The following is a 25,316-nucleotide window of genomic DNA, read 5'->3' as shown; positions in this document are numbered from 1 at the left end:
CGTGTATTTTTACAGGCACGCTTAAAGAAAACTTAAAAAACAAAAACATTTACTGATTTTTGCACGTTTTTACATTTGGCGCAATAATTTTTATTTAATTGTTTTTTTAGGAGTAGTCAAATGTAGACGGTAATTTCTGCTGTTACTAGTTGTTAAACTGAAACTTATACCTTTAACGTATAACGTAGCGTGACTGAACTATATTATTACAATGTATATTATATAATTACTATTAGAAGTAGCTAAATATGAAGCGAAAAAGAGGTTAGAAAAAAAAAACATTATGAAAACTAAGAATAATGAAATTGAAGTAAATAATTAATAAAATACAGAAATACAATATATAAAATTCCACAAATACAGACTAAATTCTATATTTATACATCCAAATGTAGCTTAAAGCAAGCAAAACGATAGTGGCGACTTTTGGGACTGCGCATGAGACACATTGGCTGGCGCACATTACACTGTCGACATAATGTGAGCAATTGTTGCAAGCCGGCCGGCGTTACATAGCCCACGGCGCAGACTGTCGCCTCGGTATAACTAAAATGCGCTGTCGTTGCATAGCCGAATACTTCGCGCTGGCATTGCTTGCGCACAGTATAAAGCGTAGCAAAATCCTCCGGCAGCCACAGCTTGCACATGCGCTCTAATTGCGCTGCTACAAGCGTTGCTGTATTGGCGGCTCTGATATATACGCGAGTAGTGCTTATTTCCTGTGTGCAAATTAATGATAATATAATTAGGTTACAAATTTTGGTAGATATACAAACAAACCAACCTGTAGCTTACGTTTTTCCCGCACACGTCGCGCGCGTAAACGTTTTAAGAGCTTTTTATGAGTGTGGCGCAGCTGTTTGCGTTCGCGTTCAGCCAAATCCGGCAACAGTGGTTCGCTGAAGACGGGCTCATGATTTGATTTCTTAATTTGTTTGAGATTACGTTTAAAATCGCCACGTGTCGGCAAACAAATCAGCGAGTAGTCCTCTAAATTACCGCGCGATTTCATACGAAAATGCAATTGTATTAGAGAATTTTCAGGTATTTCAGTGGGAAATGTTTTACACTTTCCTTGTATATGTAGCAGTAATTGCTGTAATAGCGCGCGATCACGTAATATGTGAAAGGTTTGAGTTGATGTGTTGCCCTGTGCAGAAGCACTGCTGCTCCAATCGCGTACTAGTTCGGAAAATGGCGCACGAAAGGGACTAATTATTGCTAACTTTTGATAGTTTTGTCGTCTATTTGGCGGTTTGCGGAAATATTTGGCACGTAATTCATGATGACGCGTGTTCGCCAGCACGCGACCTATATTTTATAAAGATACTTCATTAATATATGACAAAAAATTATATAAAAAAGAGTTGCACATACCAGCAATAGTGTCGGGCAAGTACTCCTCTGTGCCCATTTCTCGTGCGATTGATTCGAATTCACGCAGACCACCTGGTTTAGCGCCCCACATAATTAATGACAACCAAATAGGCATGCCATAACCAGCGGGTATTATTACGTCCCAACCACAACCGTATCCTAAACGTTTATATTGCGGACGTTGTGAACCTGGACGTTGTATAAGTATTACGGGAACTGCTTGCATGTCCTCTTCGAATTGACAACGGTCACCTGGCACCACAGCATGTTTGGCGCGTAGTTTGCTATATTCACTGGGGGTTATCATGCTCTTGCATAGCCCATCGCGTATTTTTGTGTCCCATAGAATGCTTTGCGCTAAGTTATTAGGCATATTAAAAAGAAAATCTGAACTGCTGTCGCTTAAAGGCTGTTTGTGTTGCGCTTTCGTACGTTTCTTTGGGCGGTTCAAACGAGGATCTTCAATATTAAGCGCCAATATCATGTTAGAAAGTAATTCGCCAGATGAGCTCACATTACTGCAGTTCTCCCAAAAATCCAGTTGATTTTCATGTATACTTTTAAAATCTGGATTTTGTTCAAATAACGTATGTAACCAAGAGGAGGCGATGCTATTTTTCAAGTTCTTAGGCTTGAATGTGTGTAGTAGTACACTTTGTGCCAGATGACCAGTAAGACGGAAGCGATTCATAGTATCTTTTAATTCGTTGATTCTTACGCCGGTTTTCACATTACCATATCTTTTGATATGCTCAAAGGCTAAAGTTTTCGTCATGAACTGTAAACGACGCAATTCTTTGAGTTTTATTGGCTTGGATGCTGTAATTGTATGTTATTAAAAATACAAATATACACTAAATTATAATAAAGATACATTTATTATCCTCTGGCAGCTCGGGAGTAGAATGCTTTGTTTCATCTGTTTCTATAGGCACTTTAATGCTATTTAAAGAAGTCACTTCGAAAACTTTTATTAGTTCCTCCACTACAGCTGGATAGGCACTTGGATGCACCCAAAGCCATAAGGTACGTAGGATTTCCTCCTCATCTTTTGTCTCATTGTTACTTATTGGTTGCCACATAAAAGAAATTCGTCCCAGCGCATATTCCGGATATTTACCATCTCTAAATAAGTCGATACTGCCTTCTCTTCGTCCAGTTAGATATGTCTTAGCAGCTATACTAAAACCACAACAAGTGCTGCTTAATCTCGCGAAGCCTATACGTAAATCTGCTAACTTTCCCTTTAATTCTATGCATGCATAAAATGACATATCCTGCAGTAAACAGTGTTCGGCTGAAGCACGATAACATGCCCTATATGTTTTATCACAGCTCGACTGTGGTAATTTGTAACCCCAACGTTCAACCATGTGAAAACGTTTTGCATGCCAAATATGAGTTTCTAGCCAAATATTTTTACGTTGACGTCTCAAGTAATCCCGTAATAGATTACCGGGACGTCGTCGAAATTTGCGCGACGGTCGCTTTGTCTGCTGTGGTTTACCAGCTTTAGCCATTTGAGAACGATGTGCTCCCCGGTACTTGCGCGGCAAACGTTTTGGATGATGGGACATGGCCCGTCGGCGCATGTGTTTGGGCAAAGTTTGGAAGACTAATTTGCGACTGACAGGATTGCGGACTTCCTCAATAAGTTGCCGCATTTCGCTCACAACATTAGCGGCATAGCGAAATGTTTGTACATGCGTAGGCAAACTCACATGTCCACCTAAAGAAGAATCATACTCCAGCTTGTTGGACCCCATTATATTTTCCGTTTTATTACACTTATTTCAATGTCCTTTAAAAGAAAACATTACCCGGTATAATCAAAACAAATAACATGTGTTACAATGTCAGAGAACTCCACTACACGTGAGTGAATAACATAGTTGTATTGTGATATAAACATTAGACGTAAGTGCAGGGTGTTGCCAAAAAAATAAAAACAAAGTTTACTGTGTCGAGATGGTTCATACATTATTTCAATATTCATAGAATAATCTAATTCAAAATTTTATAAATTTATTATAAAAATTGTTGAGCTCTATATGGTTATATGTATATTCTATTTATTATATAATTAATTGTAATTTTTATTTGTATTAAAAACAGTTTATTTATCACTGTATTACTTGAGTACTTTGATATGTATTTCATTTCTTTCCGGAATTTCCTGAAGCCCGCATTTAAAAGTGCCCAAATTCGGTGATGTATTGTAATTTTGACAAATGGATAATTAAGATTTTAATGCATAAAATCTGTCGAAAAATACAAATAAAGGTGATATACATACATATGTATAAATGTGATACATCAGCACATAAAAAATGGATGCACAATTCTTCTTAGGTTTTATTATTAATTAAGATTGAAGTCGAGCAATTGCTAATTAATATTTGTTCAATAAGCATCACAATGTTTGCGACTCCCTACACGTTAAAAGCAAAGCTTCGTGTGTATTCCTGCCAAGCAAAACTACTAAAATATTGCATTAGATGTTCCGAGATTAAACATTCTACTGTTTTGTTTTAAAATGCTTTATAACAAACTTGTGTGTTATGCTTTATAACAACAAAAGCTGGGGAAAAAGAGCAAGGTGACGCGAGCGATTTTGGTTGCCGAGTGTACTTATCAAAAGGCACCTAGTCGTATACGTAATTAAAATTAAAAGTAAATAGGTTTTTCAATGGCTTTTATTCGTCGAATATATGTATGTATGTAAATATGCGTATACAATAGAGGCTCGTTAACACACGAAGTGACTAATACAAATATCACACAAATATATTCACATACATCAAAGGGGAAAAATTTGACATATGTAAGGACCATAAAATAATTGTCGTAACAATAATTGCACTATATGGCAAATGAAAAAAATATACGCACTACCATTGTGAAAAATGTCTTTGTTTTCTATTTAAGTCCTCTATCACCAGCACAGATTTCACCTACAGCTCCAAAAAATGCTCAAAGCAGGTTTAATATTAGCGCTAATTACTGATCAAAATTAAGTTCTCGTATGGTAAAAAAGTATATACCAATGTAACTCATAAAAAATTAGGCGATTTTCGAGAATTTTTTTAAGAGAAAGTACGCGGTTGAATTTTTGAAACTTCTTTGAACGTAATAATGCATATTTTCAGCTATATTTGAAGATTTTTTTTTACAAAAATGTTGAAAAATAACGGAGTTGTGGGCTGTCTTCGGAGATGCCAAAAAAGAGTGCCCCAACTGCTGACATGATTCCAGCCGAATCAGTGGCTAAACTTAAAAATATATCCTATACAATGATCTTTGAAAAATATCAAAAAATTAACAAAATGGCGTAATTTTAAATAAAAATTTCGCTTTGTCTTTTTTTTATGTCAAATTGACAATTTTCAACCAATCAAAAAGAATGTATACAACAATACTCAGTATTAATTTGAAGTCGATCGGTTAATTTCTCGATGAGTTATGATATCAGCAATTCGAAAAATATCGTTTCGAGAAAAATGCGTTTAAAGTTTCACTCATATATAATTAAACCTGCGAGCGGTCGCTCTTTAGAACGCTGCTATCCAAAAACTATTCAAGATACGATCTTGCCGGCTTCATAGGATATTTTTGGAAATATAAACTATCGAAAAATTGTGCGGAAGGTTTTACTAAAATTCAAATATTTAGATATCTACAAGTTTTGGTTTCAAAAGTAATTCGCTTAGACTACTCAGAAACAATGAGGACTCCAAATACCCAGTTATCGGTACAGTTTACTAATGAATGCGAATAAGACTGTGGAACATTTACACCAAAATTATTTTCTCAAAATGAACTTAAGGATTTTGCGCGTAGTTAAGTTAGGAATAATAAAACAATTTATCAATGTGCTGTTTTAGTGAAATTTGTAGTGGAAAAGCTAAAAAGTGGAAGATAGGATACAGCAGTTAATGAAAGGTACAGATTTCATTACAGTTTTGACTGTTCTGGAAAGTTAATCGTGGAAAAGTTTTATGTTGATATGCGAAAATTTCCTAGTTTATAATAAACCACCAATTTATAAAGAAATTGTGCAAAATACAAACAAATTTGAGTATCACCGGAAACCTCTGCATAGATTTTCGTATGTCTATGAAAATTGTAGTGAAAAAGAGAGAGAGAGTATAATTTAACTATGCTGCAATCCAAGGTGACTGAAAAAAGAAACAATATGATCTATAATTGTTTTTCATTGTATTCAGTAAAGTTTACACTTTCATCATGGAAAGACATTTACAAATTCTTAAATTTCATTATCAAAATAATATGAAATAATTATACACATTATCATACCCGATGAGGCTCACTGTCATATGAGTGGAGCGATTCTTGGTGTGGTTTTTTTACTGATGGAATCATCGAACCGCTCTTCTTTCGAAATAAAGCTGTTGACTCCGTCACTGTCATTGGAGAGCGGTATAGATTGATGATAACCGACTTTTTATGGCCACAATCGGATGAAGTTAATCTTGAGAACATTTGGTTCCAACAAGGCTACGTGCCACACAGCACATGAAACAAACGAATTATTGCGAGAAAAGTTTGAGGTTTTGATTATTTAAAGAAGTTGTGACAATGAATGGCCTGCAAGAAGTTGTAATTTAAAACCATTAGACTACTTCTTGTGTGGTTATTTAAAGTTATTGATCTTAAGCAATAAACCAAACTCTCTGCAAGCTTTAGAAGTCAATATAATGATATTGCTATTCATGGCATTCGACTTAGTTTATTGGAAAAAGTACTCGAAAATTGGGTTAATTCAATTTATTCCTGCAAAAGAAGACGTGGAGGACATTTGAATGATGTTATATTTCGAACTAAATTGTATCGATGTAGTTCACATCAAATAAAAAACATTTGAATTTCTTATAATAATTAGGAAAACCCTGAATATTTTCATGCTATAAGAAATGAACCTTTGAAGGGTTCTATAGCGCAACCGAAGTTAACGTTTTACTTGCTTTCTTTTTTATTAATAAAACCGCCATATCTTCATGTCAACAAACTAACCTAAAAATATACATACATACATACCTACATGTATCGTATCTTTAGTTGATATAGATTGAGTAAATGTGTATTAACATAAATAACTGAAAAAAGAAAAGATTTCAATAGATTTCTTTGAAAGTAAAATAAGAATACAAAGACAAATTGAAAGAAAATAAATAACTTTGAGTTTGCCGGTAATTGCGGAAATTTTCGCACGCATACCTTTCTTTCGCGCTTCTTCACCTACTCCAAGGCATAGTTGTTGTGTGTGTGTGTGTTTTTTACGATTTCATTTTCTGACATTGTGTCCGCGCCATAAACAATTTTTGCTTATTTACTCATTTGTACTATGTACTTACACACACATTCTCAATTATTATTTTTACGTATTTATTTTGTTTTGCATATTCGCTTTCGCTGTTGACAACAAAAACAAAGCTGATTTAAATAATAACAAACAAAAACAGAACAACTGTTGCCGCTGTTTATGTAGCAAGTATTGTTGCTGCTGACAACCCCAAACTCTCCAATGACCACTGTTTTCTGCGCGAAACAACTACAAACAATAACATATGCAAAAGCAGAAAAAAAACAGCAACGGCACCGGCAATGCTCGTCGCGACGCAACCGCATGTTATTGCTGGCTGTAGTGGTCTGGCACACCGACTTTTGGCGGCGAGCTCCAACTTCGAACGAATTCATTCGCAATTGTGCTTCACAGTGGAGCGGATGAAGACGCGCAAGCAAGGGAATAAAACAATAGTATCAAGCGAGTTGCAATAAACGACTCCTTTAAATTTTGCTTTTTGTTACTGCCATAAAGGAGAGTTTATAAAGCGTAAATAAAAAAAAAATACAAATTAAAATAATGAATAATTAAAAATTGGAGTGATTTAAGAAAAATACAAATGTATATGCGATACTTTGCCGTTAGTTTTTTTTCGAATTGCAAATTTGTTTATCTAATTCTAAATTAAACGTATTAAATTAATGAGATTTTGGAAGCAAAGTGCACACCGAAAGCGATCTTGAGCTAATAAAAAAATAATTATTATTATAGACTAAAAACACGGATAAAAAATAAACATCATTATAAAAATGTAATTATCGACAGCAAATAATAAAAATACATATGAAATAAAAATTGTGATATTAACGGAAAATAATAAACATGCACAAAACATGTGCGTAACTTATGTATGCTAAAAATGAAAATAAATAAGCAAAGAAACAGCTTTGAATTGCATTCGATTTACAGTTGAGAACAGTTTTTAAAACACATTATAAATTGTAAGCAACAACTGTTTATAAAAATAATTGATACATGTAAAAAGGTGTTTTTTTTAAATAAAGAAACCAAAAATAAGAAATATCTTCAGTAAAAGACAGCGCTAAAAATTGCCACACAATAAAAATAAATTTATCGCTTATTATCGTCACACAAATCACTTGTCGAACAAGAAAATCAATTAACAACTATATGAAATGTGTAAAAATATGAAGGCCGAAACCTTACTTCTAATTAAAATTCAAACAGTGTGATTTGTAATAAATATTTGCATTAAAAATTTAAACAAAAAATATCTGTATTAGCGAAAACAATTGCTTTTAAAAGCTTAAAGTTCAAAGCCTTTGATGCATAAAAATCGTATAATTTAGCTTTTTGCTTTAGAAAGAACCATTAAAATTTGTTTTGGCGTGCAATGTACCGATAAAATGTGGCAAAAAATTTTGTGTATTTGAAATCACAAATAAATACATTTAAAATATATAAGTAAGTGCTAAGCAACAATTGTTGAAATTCAAACCGGCTACGTTATTGTGTGGGAAGCTGCAAGAAATTACGTTTTAAGATACCGATTGGAACGGGTATATTGAAAAGAGCTTTGATTGAGAAAGTAAGTGTCTCCAGAAAAGTATTAAGATTGCAATATAAGTATATAAAAAATAATTAAATCGTAACAAATAATGGTTACTGTCTAATTAAGTATGCAGTTTTTAAACATAAAATATAATAATGGAACTAAAAAATAAATGTATCTTTTTTTCTTTTCTTTCTCTGCTGTTTACAAACTTTAATATTTTCACACATAAATTGTTTTGTATTATTTGTGTAACTCATATCGAATAAGAATTTTCGTTGAAGTTATTAAAAATGCATAAAAATACATATGCTATAGGGAAAATAATTGCCACGATTTCTGATTCTCGACATAATAAAAAATAGTCAATTTGAAAGGTATTAAACACGCTTATTTGCATATATTTTTATTAGGTAATTATATTTGATTTTATTGGAAGTCAGCAAACATCGCCTATCGTAACAGAATTGAGCTTTGGTTTTACTTTATTATTGAGAAACATTTTTTGCTTCAAAAGTACACTTTTCGGCACTGAAAGGTCTAATGACGTAATAATTTTACTTTCTAAATCGAATTGAAACACAGAATATGTGTGAAGTGAAAAATCAATTGCTTTCGATCTTCAAAAGTATTGATCGAACCGATATGCAGCATTTATTTTAATACCCTATTGTGAACAACTTTTAATCAGAAATAAATTGATTTAAATATTTATATTATACTTAAATATATAATATATTAAGGTAAGGTTAGATTATGTAACATAATGTATTTAATGAAGTCATCGCCTGCGATTCCTTGATCCTTATACCCGGAAGTTTATCAAGAAGGAAATTTAGAAGATTCTCCGTTTTTATGACTGTATATACGCGAACTTGTTCTTCAGTTTTTGAGATATCGATATGAAATTTTGCACATGCCATTTTCTCTCCGAAAAGCTCACTTGCCGGATCCGCCTATATCGGATCCCTATAGTATATAGCCGCCATACAAACTAACGATCAGAATTCAGTATTTGCTTTGAAACTTGTTCATTTGACGAGATGTCTTCACAAAATTCGGCATGTCTGAAGAAATTGTTCAGATTGGATAACTATAGCATATTGGCTGCCATACATGTTTTGTGATTTTTGGATGAATGTGTGACGATAAAAGTTTACTGACCTAATTTCGCTTTTAAGTTTGCTGGAGAAATAATATTAACGCTCTAATTGTTTTATATCTTAACAATTAAAACAGGTAATTTCCGTGTAAGCCTATTTTTCAATAATTATGCTTATTTTGAAGTAAATAAAATATGTTAGCACTCTTAAGCTCTCATTGCAAATATTCCTATTTCCGGAACTCAGAGACGCCTATAACGATAAAAAATTAAAATTACAATTAAAAAAATTCCTAAGTGTATGTATGTGATTTTGATTTGGTAGGCGATTAGATCAACCAAAGGCAACTCTACAATATATTTTTTCTTATAACAGCGATTACTCGACGGAACAAATCTTTTTCTGTGTTTTGGAAGCGGTTTCAAGCAAAACATTAAAATGTTGCGTTATATATTAATTAAAGTGGTATATAATTTTCAATACTCACGTTTATTTAGGATTAAAGTGTCTATATTGTATCGTGCGCCTTTTAATATCTAGCTTCACATATTCTGATTGCACAGCTTTTAACTGTGCAATAATTCGCAATAATTATTGTGACTCCATTACAGCTGTGTAAATAGTAATGTTAGATTTTAAGCGGTGTTTAATAACTACTTACACGTTCAGATGTATATGTGTATAGTAGACAATGCGCAATTAGCAGCTGATGTTACATAATTATGTATCGACACACCTTCACTTACAACTAAAGTCAAAGCTTAACTCCGTTACGCTCAATTTCTCGCGCAGCAATTAAATATTATATAACAGTAGATGCAGTATCGAGTATACACTTCGTACTTAATAATGAATAATTACTAATTTGCATGTGTGAACTTAAACATACTTGGCTAATAAGAAAATAATTTAATGTTCTAATAAAGCATTTTACCTCATGAGAAAATTAATTCATACAATATATTATATGCAGTTATTAATTATAAATATATATATAAGTAATAACAGTTATGTAATTATTACATAGGCATATATCAAGTGACTTCTAATTATTTAATTACACACCGTTTGACGGTACATTCAATACCTCCAATAAACTGTTAAATATATTAACATTCCTATATTATGTTAAAATACGTACATAAGTATGTTAAAATGACTCGGAAATTTTTAACTTTCCGCAATTGCTTCATTTTGGCGAAACATTTTATTATCTCTTTTGCATAATCAATTTATTTTCCATGCTCAATTTTTATAACAAATTTCTGTAAGTCATTCACTTCGCTTTGCGTATTAATATTAATTTTATTTTTTAACAATTTTTTTCTATATTTCTGAATCCTTGTTAATTAATGTCTGCGAAATGTTGATGTTTGCATATTATTAACAGTTTCATGCTTCAGTATATGCGTAAAAAATATTTTCTGTACTATTTATCACACACTCATTAATACACATTTGTTTATGCCTATCAGAGCTAACATTTTTCGTAGGAAAAGTAATATTTCTTTTAGCGTCACATCCAAAAACCGGTTTGAGTGAATTTTGGTGAAATACGTACTTTAATTGATGAAATTTGAAATTAAAAAAAAAAACATCAAAAAAACAAAAAATCAATGAAAATAATAATAAACTAAAAAACTATAACAAAAACATAAAAAAATTATAAAAAATAATGAAAAAGTGCGTTTAAAATTTAAAATAAGATAAATAAAATTCAAAAACTAAACAAATAAAGGCAGATCTTTATATATAAAAATCACGTGTCACTTTGTTTGTCCACGATGGAACCGATTTTAATAAAATTTAGCACACTGGTCCAGTTCGAACCAAATTAGAAGATAGAATAGTAAAAACACATTCATAAATAAAAAAATACAGTGAAAGCTCTATTAAACGGACAACCCCATTAACTGGACAGAAAGGCTAGTAACCGGGCACTGAGAAAGCAGCTTTAAATTCGTTATTTTTTCCAATGAAATATATTTGTATGAAGTTATTCAAAATTAAATCTCAAGTACAATCTCTCGGATTCTTATACCGACAAAAACGTTTTCTCCTTTATTCGTAAATAAAATTTTCACTTTATTGAATAGCTTATGATATGAATAATGGTATAAAATGTATACCACAGCAGAGCGTGGCCGGATCCACTAGTATTTTTATATACTATAATCGATTGCTTTGTAATTCTTTTGCTTTCGGAGTATTTTACAATTTGTCCTAAGCCTTAACAATATTTCAAAGAATTACTCAGCGTTAGCTTTATCTGTAATGTATTATATTAAGATATGAGAGATAGAGTTTAGCGAAATAAAATTTGTAATATATGTACATATGTAAGGTACGGGCTTTGTCGGGAAAATAATAGGACTGAGTCAATTTAAAAAAATTTATTGAACCAATCGTTACAATTCTTTAAAAACTTTGAAAATAGGCTCCTGCTCTGCGTTGCTGCAACGCTGCCAGCACTATTTCCAAGCATTGACGGCCTCCCGGATGGCATTCTTCGGTATAACCATGAGAGCCGAAAAGCATGCTGCTTGGATCCTCTCTGTTGTCTCAAAGTGCTTGCATTTCATCGGCCTTTTCAGGCAAATAAACAAAAAAGTCCTGGGGCCACATCTGGGCTATAGGGCGGCTGTGGAAGCATTGAGATGCCGGCATTGGTTAGGTAGCTCTTCACAGGAAAGGCGGAGTGAGTGGAGCAACTTCGAAATGGCTGTAAAACCGGTCCGCGCGGAACCGATTGACCCTTCCTTTGAGTCTCTTTACGACTTCCACGTAAAATTTGGCGTTGAAGGTTTGTCCAGGAATAAGAAATTTATGGTGGACGATGTCAAAAAAGACAATGAACATCGTTTCACTTCAGATGTGCTCATTCTTCCAGTCTTCATCAGCGACCTCTTCCCGGCTCTCCAAAAACGCCTAGTGCCACCGAAAGCAATATCTAGGTAAGCCTGTTTTATCATATTAACGTCTCTGTCGCAGTTTTACCGAGAACGAACTCTGCATTTTCGGCTCGAACCACGGCTGACCAGCCGCTCATTCGTTAGCTACGAACGCCCTCTACCGTATCCAGTCAGTACGCTCATGTATTATGAATGGCGGCGAAGAACTGGTAAGGAGCTTGCATCAACTTCTTTTTAGCATATAGTCGGATGAAAGCATACCCGTTGATTGGAATTTAAGTGTGTCCACAAAAATGGTGACCCCACAACCTGCGTCAACATCTGATGACTCGGCGTTATTAGTTTTCAAGAGAAAGGTTCTGTGGAAGATTTATGCTCCTTTGCGCATTGTCAACGGCGAGTTCTGCAGAAATGGAACGAAGAGCTGTACGAGATATACGACGACATTAAGATAGTTTTAGCGAATTAAGAGACAGCGGCTACGTTGAGTAGGCCATATCATCCGAATGGATACACCAAACAGCGAAAAGGGAGAACGTTTGACGCGGCTATAATCGCGTAAGCGATGTCCACGACAATAAAAAAGAAGAGGATTAATTTGTTCGCATAATTGAACACGGTGTCTTGTAATAGGCAAATATATGCAATTATTGGTTTTACTACTTCATCGTGATAGTTAATGAGATTTTAAAATTGTTTCTATGATTAAATTCTATTTAATTGTACCCGTCTTTCAGACTTATACTAGTTTTGTGTTCGATACAATACTACTTGATTATGACAGCCATCTACTTGATTATACATGTCTATGTATAGGTGCTGGTTCCATTCATGCCAGTCTATAAGATTTATACCAGTTCTCTGTATGCTTAGTTTCTACTTGATTGATCCTTCTTCTTCTTGATTGGCGTTGTCACCGTTTACGCGATTATAGCCGAGTTAACAACCGCGATTAAAAGTGGGGTCTCTCATCCGAGGCTGTTGTTGCGTTTTCATTGGGTTGGTTTTTTTACGTGGCGGGTCCCAAACCCAGCACACAACCCTATGCAGGGAATGTTTCACCTTCTCACTTTAGCTCGCCTTCAAACGGATGTTCTTAGGCTACCCAGAGGATACTTGGTCAAGGACCGGAAGTCGTGAGCTGCTTGAGTCATATGTAAAAGAATCGTTTCTGGCCAGTCCCAAGTGAATGGCGATCAGAGAACTTTCCTCACTTGCGTGAACTTCTACACATGACTCCATCCTCCACACACTCCATCATGTGTGACTCCATCCTCCCCTTGATTGTTCCAGTCTATGAGATTTATAACATGTACATTTTGTACCCTGAAATATTTAATTATTCATCAATATTTATTTTGTCGATCAAGCATGTCCAAAGAGACCTGTCTGGACAAGTGGAGTAAGAACGCGTTTCAAACCCAAAATATCCATCAAAATCATTCGAACGGACTTTCGACTCTACTTAGATGTAGAGCTCTCTTGCCATCTCTTCCACACTTTCTTAACGATTTATCATTTACTCGGGAAATTTCCGGCCGCTACTTTTGTAACAATGTAAGTTTGTGTAATTTTTACGAGTTGTTTATTCGATTACCTACTTAACAAGGTCTGGGAAATTAATAACGGCTTATTTGTGTTTGTTACCAAACTCAACGCAAGACAAACTGAACCAACAATCAGAAATGTTCTACTTACGTGCCTTTCTATGTTGTATATACTCGTATATTCACATACATATATACACATACATACATACATATGTGTATATAGGATCACATAGAAATTTATTTGAATGTTTGCATATTGAAGATGCGACTACGTACTATTTTCTATGAACAACCGCAGCTTTTTTAATGGATATACAGTGAAACTTCGATAAGTCGTAACCTCGATAAGCGAAAACCTTAATATTTCATAGTATTTCTTCGGTCCCTAGAAAAATTCGCGAAAAATGTGTATCTAAAGCCTCTTCAACTCGTATTTTTTTCACAAAAAACCGTACGTGACGAAAACATAGAACGTTTTTTAACATCATTTCTTGTTTTTTATGTAAAATTTAAAAAATAAATAAAAAAAATTCTATAATTCGTATATTCTGTATGTTGCCTCTATAAGTTGTATAACTTGATAACTTGAAAAACTCCATAACTCGTATTTAAATTGTGGTCCCTTGCAAATACGAGTTATCGAAGTTTCACTGTAGTTAAAAGCGACATAAAAAACAATGTGTGGAGGCAAAATCAAAGGACAGCTGAAGATAGCGTGGCATGCTTGGACATAGCGCGGTTTCAAAGTTTATTTCTGAGAAATGGACAAAAGGAAATGTAGAAAAGAATTTGTGTTTAACAAAACGAAAAGTAAAAGAGGCAAAGTTAATTGGTACGAAGTGCCAATATCTTAATGAGGCACTAAAATATAAAAATAAACGTTCTGGATATATGTATTTCACTTCAAAATTGGAAAATGTATGTGTTAAAAGCAGAAGTTCCCCACAATTTAATGAGAAGCAAAGAAATTAAAAAAGCAAAGCTTTAATTTATGCAAATTCGTAATCGAACGAAGAATTCGAAAAGTTTTAGTTCAAACCACTGTAATATTCATTGTCTGAAACATATTTACAAACAATATATTGGCATATCTACCATAAATGCTGTCTCACTTAAGTGTCAAAGCAATAAACTAATTAAAAATCCTAGAATTTTATTGAATCCATAAAATGTTTACCGGTTATTTGAAAAGGCTTAACCAAAACTTGTTTAAACGGAAAGGAAAATTACAGCAGTCGAGAACTTACGCCAAACCGGAAAGAGCCGGGTGGAAAAATACCAAACAATATTACAGAAAACAAGAATTCGAAAATTTTTGGTATTACTGACCTAAGACTCGCTTTCGCTATGCTGTTCATTATTGATACCGCAAATTAAAAATCAGACAACCGTTTTAGCAACTGGCTAGATAAATATAAACACACTTTATACATATATGTATGCGCATATTTAATGAGGTGTCAGTAATGACAGCTAGACATGAATCACACGTTGCTTCGCCGCTACCCGGCTTGACTTGACTGCTTTGGCAGATAAAGAATTATGATTTATTTGCGATTGGCAAAGAAGAATAATAAAATATATGTACATATATTATATATAATATGTAGGCATGTGTACAAGTATTTTGTATCATTTTATAGATAGATGCCGGGAGATAGAAAGTAAGCTATTAAGTCGCACGCCAAATGCAAACATGCGTTGTAAATACATATGTAAATAAATATTTACTTATTATAAATTAGGTATGTATTAAGCAATCAAGATTTTTATTTATTCTTACTTATGTGAATACATACAAGTATATACATGGAAAATCGTCTCTAGATGCTTGTGGTGCCAATAATATGTTATGCCATAATGAAAATGTTTTGCTTTAACAGTTAGTACTTGTATGCTAATTGTACTAGTTTACACACATCACTTAATTAGCAAGCTGTCAACAACAGATTACTACTAGGAATTTATAAGCTGTTTTCTTTAAAAAACTTGTTTCTAAAATGGAAATGAATATCAAATGCTATAGAGTAGTGTAAGCGTTAAAAAATGAACACATAACTTTAAACACATTTGTTCAATTTAAAGCAAGAATAAAACACTTTACATGCGCTTCTTTGATCGATCAGTGTGAATGCTTTATGCTATAGTGATCCGATCTCAACATTTTGTTCGGAGATTTGAGTGCTGCCTCGGACATTATCACAAGCTGAATTTCGTGAAATAAAAAAAGTTTTTTATTTTTTTATTTTATTCTTCTTTTGATATGGAAGACAGGTAAATTTTTTTCCTAGGCTGGTACAACTGTCCTTAATTTTGATGCCAAAAATTAGCGCGATTTGTCAACCAGTGTGTTTACAGCAGCTGTTTATGTCAGTCGACCACAGTAGTGTTTGCCGAATTTTACAACATTTTTTAACGTATTTGTGTTAAATTTTGGTCAAACACTTAACAAATATCATTGATCAAGAACAGTATTCACCTGATTTACCTTCGTGTCACTTGTGGCTATTCAGGAACTACGAAGACACCGTTTTGACTCAATTGAAGACATTAAAACAAATTCGACGCGAGAGCTGAAGGCCATCCCGGAAAGTGCTTATAATAAATGTTTTGATGATTGGAAGAAGCGTTGGCACAATGTTACTTTGAAGGCTTTAAAATAAATTTGGATGATGATTGAAAAATTTTCGTTTTATTTATAAATTCTAATTATACAAAATGGTAACAAGTCTCAAATGTCCAGACCTATTGGACATTCGCAGTCGAATGCAGAAAAAACGGCCTCATTTTACGATGCATAGTGTACAACGTGTCGACTGACACCCCGCGAAGATCAAATTGGTCGTTTATGGTACGAATCACTGCCCCACTAACCATTTTCTTTACATTTGGCTAACTTTCAGGATACAGACGCCAAGAGGAGGTTATGTTGATAATTAAATCCCATTTTTACAAAATTTTCTCATTTTATTTCTAAGTCTCACACAGTTTAATCTGATGTTAATCGCCTATACTTCATTTAAATTTTTATAAGCTGGCCGGCAAGAAAGACTCTCAAAATGATTAACAAATAAAAACATTAAATTTAAAATCAAACAATATGATCTAAAAAAATAAAAAAGGTAAATATTTCTTAAAATCTGTTTAATAACAAATTAAATAAATATGTCTTGAAAAACTTATAAAAATTATTAAAATTTTATTTATTGACTGGTAAAGCCTGCTTCAAGGGGGTTGTTATTATATGTCGGCATAAAAATTATTTGAAATAAATTTTACAGTACCAAATTATAACATAAGTTTCGTAGTCACTCCAGAAGTAGCCAGAAGTCACATTGAGCTAAGTCAGGCGAATACGGTGGTTGCTGCACAATATTGCTTGAAAATTTGGTGAAAAAATCACAAAAAATCTATTTTGCATGCGACTGTGCATTAACGTGGTACAAAAATCACCACACGGTGATTATCGAAGAAAACTGTCAATATAAACTTAATTTTTGATCTGCTTTGACGTGGGCTTTTCGGCATCGGCTCACCTTTGCCTCAATATTCGTCAGATCTCGTCTGCTTCCGGGTAGTAAGCGTTGATTGAAGATCTTGCTTTCACTTTTCTTAGGCACAAGTGATCTTTTAAAATTGTTTTCACTGATCTCTCCGATATTATACTAATATCTCTGACTGTTAATCGTGGATTCTCAAGCACCACTTCCTTTATTTTAATGACCTGTTGATCATCACTCGCTGTATTTTGAAGTTCGAAAGTAAGTTTAAAAATCTCTAATAGATCATATGAATGTCTAATAGATCATGAACTACTATTTGAATGTGTGTGTAGTACTTTACATTACTAAGCGGTTTTTAAGATTAGTTGTACATAATTTAGAGGAAAAAGTAAAAAAAAATTAACCTCAAAGCTTATAATATATGTATTTAGACTACACTAGCTTGTTTAAATATTTGCTATTCCCTTCAACGCTACTTCATTATAGAATACGAACGGAGAATATTATTGACATTGTACTACTTGTAGTTCGGAACTAATGCTAATAAAATTTCACTCTCTGTTTTACTCATACGCTCTAGACCTGGTTTACATGAGTAGCATTAATGCTAGCTACTTAAATATAAAAACGTTCATTCCAAATAGAATTTAAATAGGTTACGCTTACGCATGACTTTGTAATCGTCTAGATAATTGTTTAAAATAATCGATTTGTTTGGAAATATTTTATATGGTGTAATCAAAATTTATATTTACTATGCACTTACTTGAATCATTTAGTTATTGTGTAATATGACGGTTTAAGCTGTTGCTGTATTTTTGCCCGTGACTGTTCATTAGTAATACATAAGTACATATGTACATATACATAGTACTAGCTTACACAGGTATACATATATATACATACATATGTACACATATATTGCACTTACTTTATTTTATATATGTAACTTGAGACCTACATACATATGTATACTTATTCCACATTTATTCATACAATTCTGTATACACAAGCGATAAAACGCTCCATATTAACATTGACGATAAATTATAATACTCTAAAATAACTACATATGTATGTCTTCGCATTTGTTTTACTTACAGCTCATACTTCACACTTCTGAACACATTTCTAAGTACTTTAATGCAACATTTTGAAAGCGCAACACGTTCCACCGAAATGGTAAATTGAGCGATAACTGAAAATTGAGTAAAGCGAAAAAAAATAAATGCGGCGTTAGAAAAATAACATTCCAATCATATTTCAACAACCACAATAACAACAAGTTATTGCGTAAAATACATAAATAAAGTGTAGACGGGACATCGTAGCCGCAACGATGGAGCATACCGCCTGTCTGAAGCCATCGAAAGATGTCGAATTTCAAGATGTTTACTACACCGTTAAGGAGCGCAAACACTACAGTGAGTATTTTCATTTACTTAACTGTTGTATTGAAGTAGGAAAAATAAATAAATTGTGGTAAAATATTGGTGGTAAGGAAATGACGAGTTTTTCGTGTGCTGCACTGTGGTGTTACACAAGAATTGTTGCTGTAAAATAAATATTAACTGTGAAAATTACATAAAAAAATGTTTACACAACAATTGAATTTCAACAATAGATGGAAAGTTCACGTACGAACGTCCTAAAAACATTATAACAATTTCTAAAAAATATTGATCAATCATAAAATTAGTTTTTGAGATTCTATACTTCATTTAGGTGCTATGGGCAAAAATATAATTCGCTTGACATTTTTTGTCATTATTTTGAGATTATAAATTAAACATACATATATTTTCAAATGCCAATCACGTATGAAATTAACTGGACGACATTTTATTAGCCCGTAATTCAATTGGTAATTTATCAGTTATGGCACGTTTCGCTCTGTGTGTGGCCTTATTAGCGTAAACAAATAATTTTTCTGTTTGAAATTTAAAAGACAGCACTTCATTGGACTTAAAACGTCATAGTGATGTGCAATGAATTTAATTGTTGAGTAAAGGGGTTGGTCAAGATTATTTTAGAACCTGGTAGTTAAATAACTTAATTATACCATGAACCCGGTCACGATGCTATGGAGTTAATAATACATGGAAGGAAACATCAACAATATTCAACAGTTCAATATTTAAACAAATTATTCACATTGGAATACTACATATGTACATTATAATTGGTATAAAAACTTGTAATAAAAAGTTTTCTACTAATTTTCTCACAGAAATTCAAACATTTGTATTTCTATTCGCTTTTACTATCAAAGCGACAGTTGAGCGTTTGACAGATTGACCAGAATTTACTTGTAGAACTTGAAAGTTCTGACAGAGAGAGAGAGAGAGAGAGAGAGAGAAAGAGAGAAAAAAAGGGATTATAAGACGAAAAAACGTTCAGGGTGTGTTTTGCATTACCAATTTCAATAAACTGCTCTACAAGATTGTTTACTGAAGTTCTAGCACAATAATGACTAATGTTTTCGAACTGCTGACAACACCGGTTGTAGGTTCTCTGCTACTAAATATGGTAGCACAGAAAAATATTTATGATTTCTTAGAGTGACCCCAGAAACCTGTTGTCATATTTTTGAGAAAACGATATTTTTTTATTATTTCCTTATACTTATACATACATATATTTTTCATGAAAAACAAGCTCCTTCATTTCCAATGAAAATTTTTTTTACTTTTTAGAAGTACTTTGACTGAAGTAAACATTGATCCGTGACGCCCTTTTTTACGGAGTTTTATACATAGTTAGAAGGGTAGAAAAAGCGAATTCTGCAATAATTTTTGTGAGAAACGTCTTTAAATTTCTTGAACCAAAAATCTGTACACATATTATGGTACTTTTTAACTGTGTCTTAGTAACACTAAAAATATGTTTTTGAAAAGGAACTACAGCTGATCACCGGAAGTCCTCTTAAAAAAGACGTTTTGCGGTGACCACTATAGTAACTAATGTTAAATCTAGTAATTAATCGAAGAAATAAGCAAAATAAAATTATTTGATTAAAGTATCGATTTTTGAAAAAAATTTTGGTCTTAAATTGTTTAAAAAAAAATTTATAGGTGAAAAAAAATCTTCTATTATTTACTAAAAAATATATTTTAGAAGATGATGTTGTATTTGAGAAGAATCGGCGTAGACGTTTTTGAGTAATGTTGGTCACCGACTTTGAAAACAGCATTTTGAGAAAAATCGTGTTTAAAGTTTGGCCTTATACTTTCAAATTTCGATGTAACTTGGAAAATATTCACCGGAACGATATGAAATAATCTGTGTGTATTTATAAATATATGTACATTAAGAAAATGCAATTAGAAAAAAATCGATTTTTTGAAAATTCTAACTACTAGAAAAGTTTAACAGTTCGTGTGCTTTGTAACATAGAAGAATTAAATCCTATGCTAAATTAAATTATTGACACTGACATCCCACTGTAACCGTTATTTTTAGTCAACCGAAAAGCGAGTTTTCTTGTTTTGGCAGTTCGTTGGTATTTACTTTCGCTCTCTTAGTCTAGCGTGTAATAAGGTAATATTAATGAAAAGGAAACTCAAAGCGTTATTTAATGAAAGAAATGAAAATTGTTGTTAGGTTAAAGAAAGGCGTGTTTTTCTGCAATCGCATGATTTTTAGTGGTAGTTGTATTATTATGGTTGTGGGTGAGAAAGTAATGTAAAATGGGTCAGTTGTACGTTTGTCCTAACATACAAAACCACTTTATACATTAATTTAATGTAATTTTGTATATAAATAATATTAAGAAAAAAAATTATAGCATATTAAGGAAAAAGTTAAGTGTAATAAGCGGAATTTAGGATGATTTTAAGTCTTGGTAGCACTGAAACAAGTCGCTATATCATTTTAGTGAGGCATCCGCATACTCTCTTGCATGAATTCAATTTGATAACTTTGTTGTTGTTTTTACATGTAATCTTTTTTAACATTAGAACAGAAGCAAGCCGAGAAATTGCGAATTGAAGACAGTGTGCGTCTCTCACGATTATCATTGTCTTGAGCGCTTGTGGTGTATAAAGAAATGTTTTTAACAGTATTTTAATATTTTTTGTCTCTAAAGTTGTTGCATTATTACTAGAAGACTAATTATTTGCTTATTTGCGAACTTTGCTTCTGTCAAATATAAAATTAATTTACTTAACTTACAACTTTGCTACTGTCAGTTGTATCGTGATATTAGTGTCACAACTTACTATATAATTAATTATAAGGAAATAAAGCAAAATTTGTATTAAAAGTGCAAACTAAAAGGCTAAGTTGTAATGACAATCACATCGCATTATGAAATGTTGTAAATATTATACACATATATGTATATATATATATATGCTAAATATAAACTACTTCTAAAAGAAGTGCACGTGCTGTGACAACATTAAGCTTATACTTTTCTTTATCTTAAACTGTCTAATTCAATTAAACGTTCGTGTTCAACGCTTAACACATGCTGCCGACAAAGTATCTTGCTTCATGCCGTTCAGAATAAGACCTATACATAGAACTTTTTATTAATTAATATAGTCATCATTATGATAGAATTTTTTTCCTGCTTCTCATTTGACAGCTGTCTAAATTATAATTTTAATCCATAACTCGTGGGATTAACCGCTTAAAGCTTGCAGAATAATCATGCTTGCATAAATCTTGCAATTTCATTTGCATGTAAATATCTATTATATATGTACATAGCACATATATAAAAGCATACAAGTATATACACATATAGTCATATATTCATCTTTCAGCACACCACACAAAACTTTGTGAGTAAGCGTGGAAACAAACTATTTGCAATATGATAAAACAATCTTAACGGCAATATTTTATGGCGTATAAATTACAATAATTAATACATTACACTACTGGCTTGTGTACTAATTTTTAATGCCTACTTTTTAAATAAATGCAAATCTGTATATAATGTGTATATTATTGTGGGTAGAAATTGTGGTAACGCATTAACTTATTTGCTTAACACTAAATGAACTAAAAGTTTGGTCTCATAATTTGTTATACCCTGAACAGGGTGTATTAAGTTTGCACGAGATTAGTAACAGCCGGAAGGGTATATCGAAGATCCTATAAAGTATATGTATAAATGATCAACATGACGAGCTTAGTTTATTTATGGGCACGTCCGTCTGCTTATATATACTTAGTACTTAGTTTTCAGCTGTCGATCCGAAATTTTGTCATATGCCTTTTTCTCTGCAGAATATGTCAATGTCGCCACACTATCTCATATAGCTGCCTTACTAATTATCCGATCAGTATTAAGTCGTTGTAATGAAAACTTTTTGCGAAGGTCTCCCTTTCTTGGATTGGGCAGAGCACATATAAATTCCAATCGTCGGGCATGCTTTCGTCCGCCTATATTCTACAAAGAAGCTGATGAATGCTTCTTATCATTTCTTCGCCGCCGTATTTGAATACCTCGGACGGCAATGCATCGGCCCCCGCCGATTTGTTGTCCTTCAGATGAACTTCTTCATCGTCGGGCAATAAAACATCATCGACATTAGTCGTCATCGTTTGGGGAATCGGGTTCTGGTCTCGTTCTTGTCCTGGTATTAAGGTTTCACTAGTATTCAGCAAGTTGGAGAAGAATTCCCTCCATAAATTCAGTATGCCCTGGGCATCAGTCACTAAGTCACCTCTGGAGGTTGTACAAGAGTATGCTTCGGTCTTGAAAACTTTTGTTAGTCGCCAGATATTTTTTTAGAATTTTCGATACAAGACATATAATATCATTATAAGTTATATTAGATGAATTACATTGCATCAAAAACCCATTTTCGTAAAAAATGGCATATATGATAATTTCACGAAACTAATTTATGTACTCCATTTTATAATTGTACTCGTACTACTTGTATTATGTAATGCATTGCATGACTGCTATAAATAAAATAACGATTGCAGGAGCTGGGTGTTGAAACAATTATGAAACCCTTAATCAGTGTTAAATTAATGGGTACAGAAACTACGCTTTGTTATATGAGTGTCATTAATGCCAGCTCTAATAAAACTCAGTTATTATAAAATTTGCATTTATTTAAATGCTTTTCTATTTCTATTAGTGGCGATTTCAATATTGCAGCAACTAATTTTCTTATTATTTATGGTTGTCTTGACAGTTAACAATTTGAAGCTTGCTTAGAAAATGTTTTAGTATTGAACTAAAAGTAGGTGTTAACTAAATGGATAATAATAATTGCAAATCAACTCCTGACAATCTCAGAAATCAATTAAACCACTAATGTGAGCACATGACCTTGATTAACTATTCGACTGCAATTTAGTAGTATGCATTTCAGTGTATTTTAAATGCACAATGCATTTTAAGAAATTCACTCAATTATGTGTACATGTGCAATATACATGTACGTAATCAAGTTTGTTTTAAGTAGACGAATAATTTACAGCTTTGCAAATTATGCCTGTTGGCAATTATACAGGCAATAAAATTGAGTGATGACATACAGAGAAGGAAATTGTTTTTTAGGCATTGATCATGGGAATTTCAGTGCCTTAGACAATTCCAGGTATTTTTTATAACTATTTTGATATGAAATCGCGTAGTGAATTTCTATGAATTTGTCAATTTTTATTTTTGCTCCAAAATTTGTGTGCCTGAGACAATTCCAGGTAGCTTTTATAACAATTCTGATATGAAATCACGTAGTGAATTTCTATGAATTTGCCAATTTTTATTTTTGCTGAGAAACGTACTTGTCTGTCGTTTTTAAGTAGATGAAATGAGATTTATTACTAAGGGGGTATTCTTGAAGAAAAACTATAGACTTACCGATCAATGAAAGTTTAATTTTTTTTATTTAAGGTTTAGGATAAATATTTTGAGAAATTGTTAAAAAGTTTCTTAAAGGTTCTAGCACTAGATTATATATGGTAGTATGTCTTTCGGGTAAAATTTTTGTTTCCAAATTCATATTTTTTCACCAACTGCAGCTTACTTCATCTAATACTAAGCGTGAATTTGCTTATGTAGATATTTGAATTGATTTCCTTAATTTAGTTTAATAATTCTTCTTCTATACTGGCGTAGAAATCGCTTACCCGGTTATGGCCGGTTTAATGATTAGTTAATGTTAAACAAGATTGTGACATATTACCAATGTTGGTAACGGTTATACCATGTATTTTCCCTGCGAAAGTAGTCTCTCAATACGAAATTCGTAGAGTAACAAGTTTGCTACGAGTATTGAGCTCAGCCTTCATATGTTAGCGAAGTATTCAATTGCTTAGCGTTAAGAGCGTGAACTCGCTAACTTCGACAATAAAAATCAAGTAGAGACGATACTAAAATTGTGCCGGGTTACAAGATATACAATTCGAAATCATCACTTTTTGCTATCACACAAGTTATTCATCAACAGTACCACGCACAGTTTCTATTGATATTGACGACGAAATATTTTTTGAGACTCAATGGATTTCTGAAATAAATATGAAATATGAAACTCGGAATATGACTTCTATGCCTTTGCTGGAACAGAATCTTGCTGGAATATCCAATGCTCTCTATAGAAGAGAGTATTGGTGAACTGAACGCCTTCTATAGCATTTTACTGGTACACTTTCACCCCATTTTTAACCTTTTTTTCACAAAAGTGCAGAGGTGCAACACTTTTACGGAAACCGTTACCACGTTGAGCCCTTGGATTTTATGGCAATATTAAGTATTACCCAATAACTTCGAAAATTATTTACTGTGATATATGGCTCTAATATTGACACTATAATTTGTTTTGATGCTATTTTTATAGTTTTATAACAATAATCACAATCGTACGTTTTTATTTATTTTTTATATTATTTTTTACTCTTGCAACCAGTTGCTATAGATTTAGATTTAACGGTTGTACGTATCACCTAAAAGTAATCAATATACATAGCTATAGGGTTATATATATATAAATGATCAGGGTGACGAGAAAAGTTGAAA

General features: G+C 32.7%; 3 protein-coding genes across 4 annotated transcripts in view; 2 read left to right on the top strand and 1 right to left on the bottom strand.

Annotated features, from left to right (window-relative positions):
* Positions 1-48: 48 nt before the first annotated feature.
* Positions 49-3,240, bottom strand: LOC108976421 (ribonucleases P/MRP protein subunit POP1). Its single transcript, XM_018945510.1, has 4 exons — positions 2,252-3,240; positions 1,378-2,196; positions 785-1,311; positions 49-719 (listed from the first exon to the last, which is right to left on the bottom strand). Exons 1-4 carry the CDS (start codon positions 3,141-3,143, stop codon positions 378-380), a joined length of 2,580 nt encoding a protein of 859 aa, XP_018801055.1. The 5' UTR covers positions 3,144-3,240; the 3' UTR covers positions 49-377.
* A 4,256-nt stretch (positions 3,241-7,496) lies between these two features.
* LOC108976428 (ATP-binding cassette sub-family G member 1) overlaps positions 7,497-25,316 on the top strand; it is a 32,648-nt gene continuing 14,828 nt past the window's right edge. Inside the window, exons 1-2 of one of the 2 annotated variants that reach the window (XM_018945523.1) lie at positions 7,497-8,291; positions 18,427-18,747. In XM_018945523.1, the coding sequence (XP_018801068.1) occupies positions 18,663-18,747 (85 nt within the window). In that variant the 5' untranslated portion in view covers positions 7,497-8,291; positions 18,427-18,662. Of the gene's footprint in view, positions 8,292-18,426; positions 18,748-25,316 lie in introns of those variants that run through there. The other variant, XM_018945524.1, reaches the window with a different exon arrangement.
* Positions 11,843-12,383, top strand: LOC108976430. The gene is made up of 2 exons (XM_018945525.1): positions 11,843-12,161; positions 12,231-12,383. The coding sequence occupies exons 1-2, from the start codon at positions 11,858-11,860 to the stop codon at positions 12,314-12,316; spliced, it is 390 nt and encodes a 129-aa protein (XP_018801070.1). The 5' UTR covers positions 11,843-11,857; the 3' UTR covers positions 12,317-12,383.

This window comes from Bactrocera latifrons, unplaced genomic scaffold (genome assembly GCF_001853355.1).
Source record: "Bactrocera latifrons isolate USDA-ARS-PBARC rearing strain unplaced genomic scaffold, ASM185335v1 scaffold_76, whole genome shotgun sequence".
In the NCBI taxonomy this organism is placed as follows: Eukaryota; Metazoa; Arthropoda; class Insecta; order Diptera; family Tephritidae; genus Bactrocera; species Bactrocera latifrons.
The sequence above is the reverse complement of the archived record's forward strand: the minus strand, read 5'-3'. Positions and strand labels throughout refer to the sequence as shown.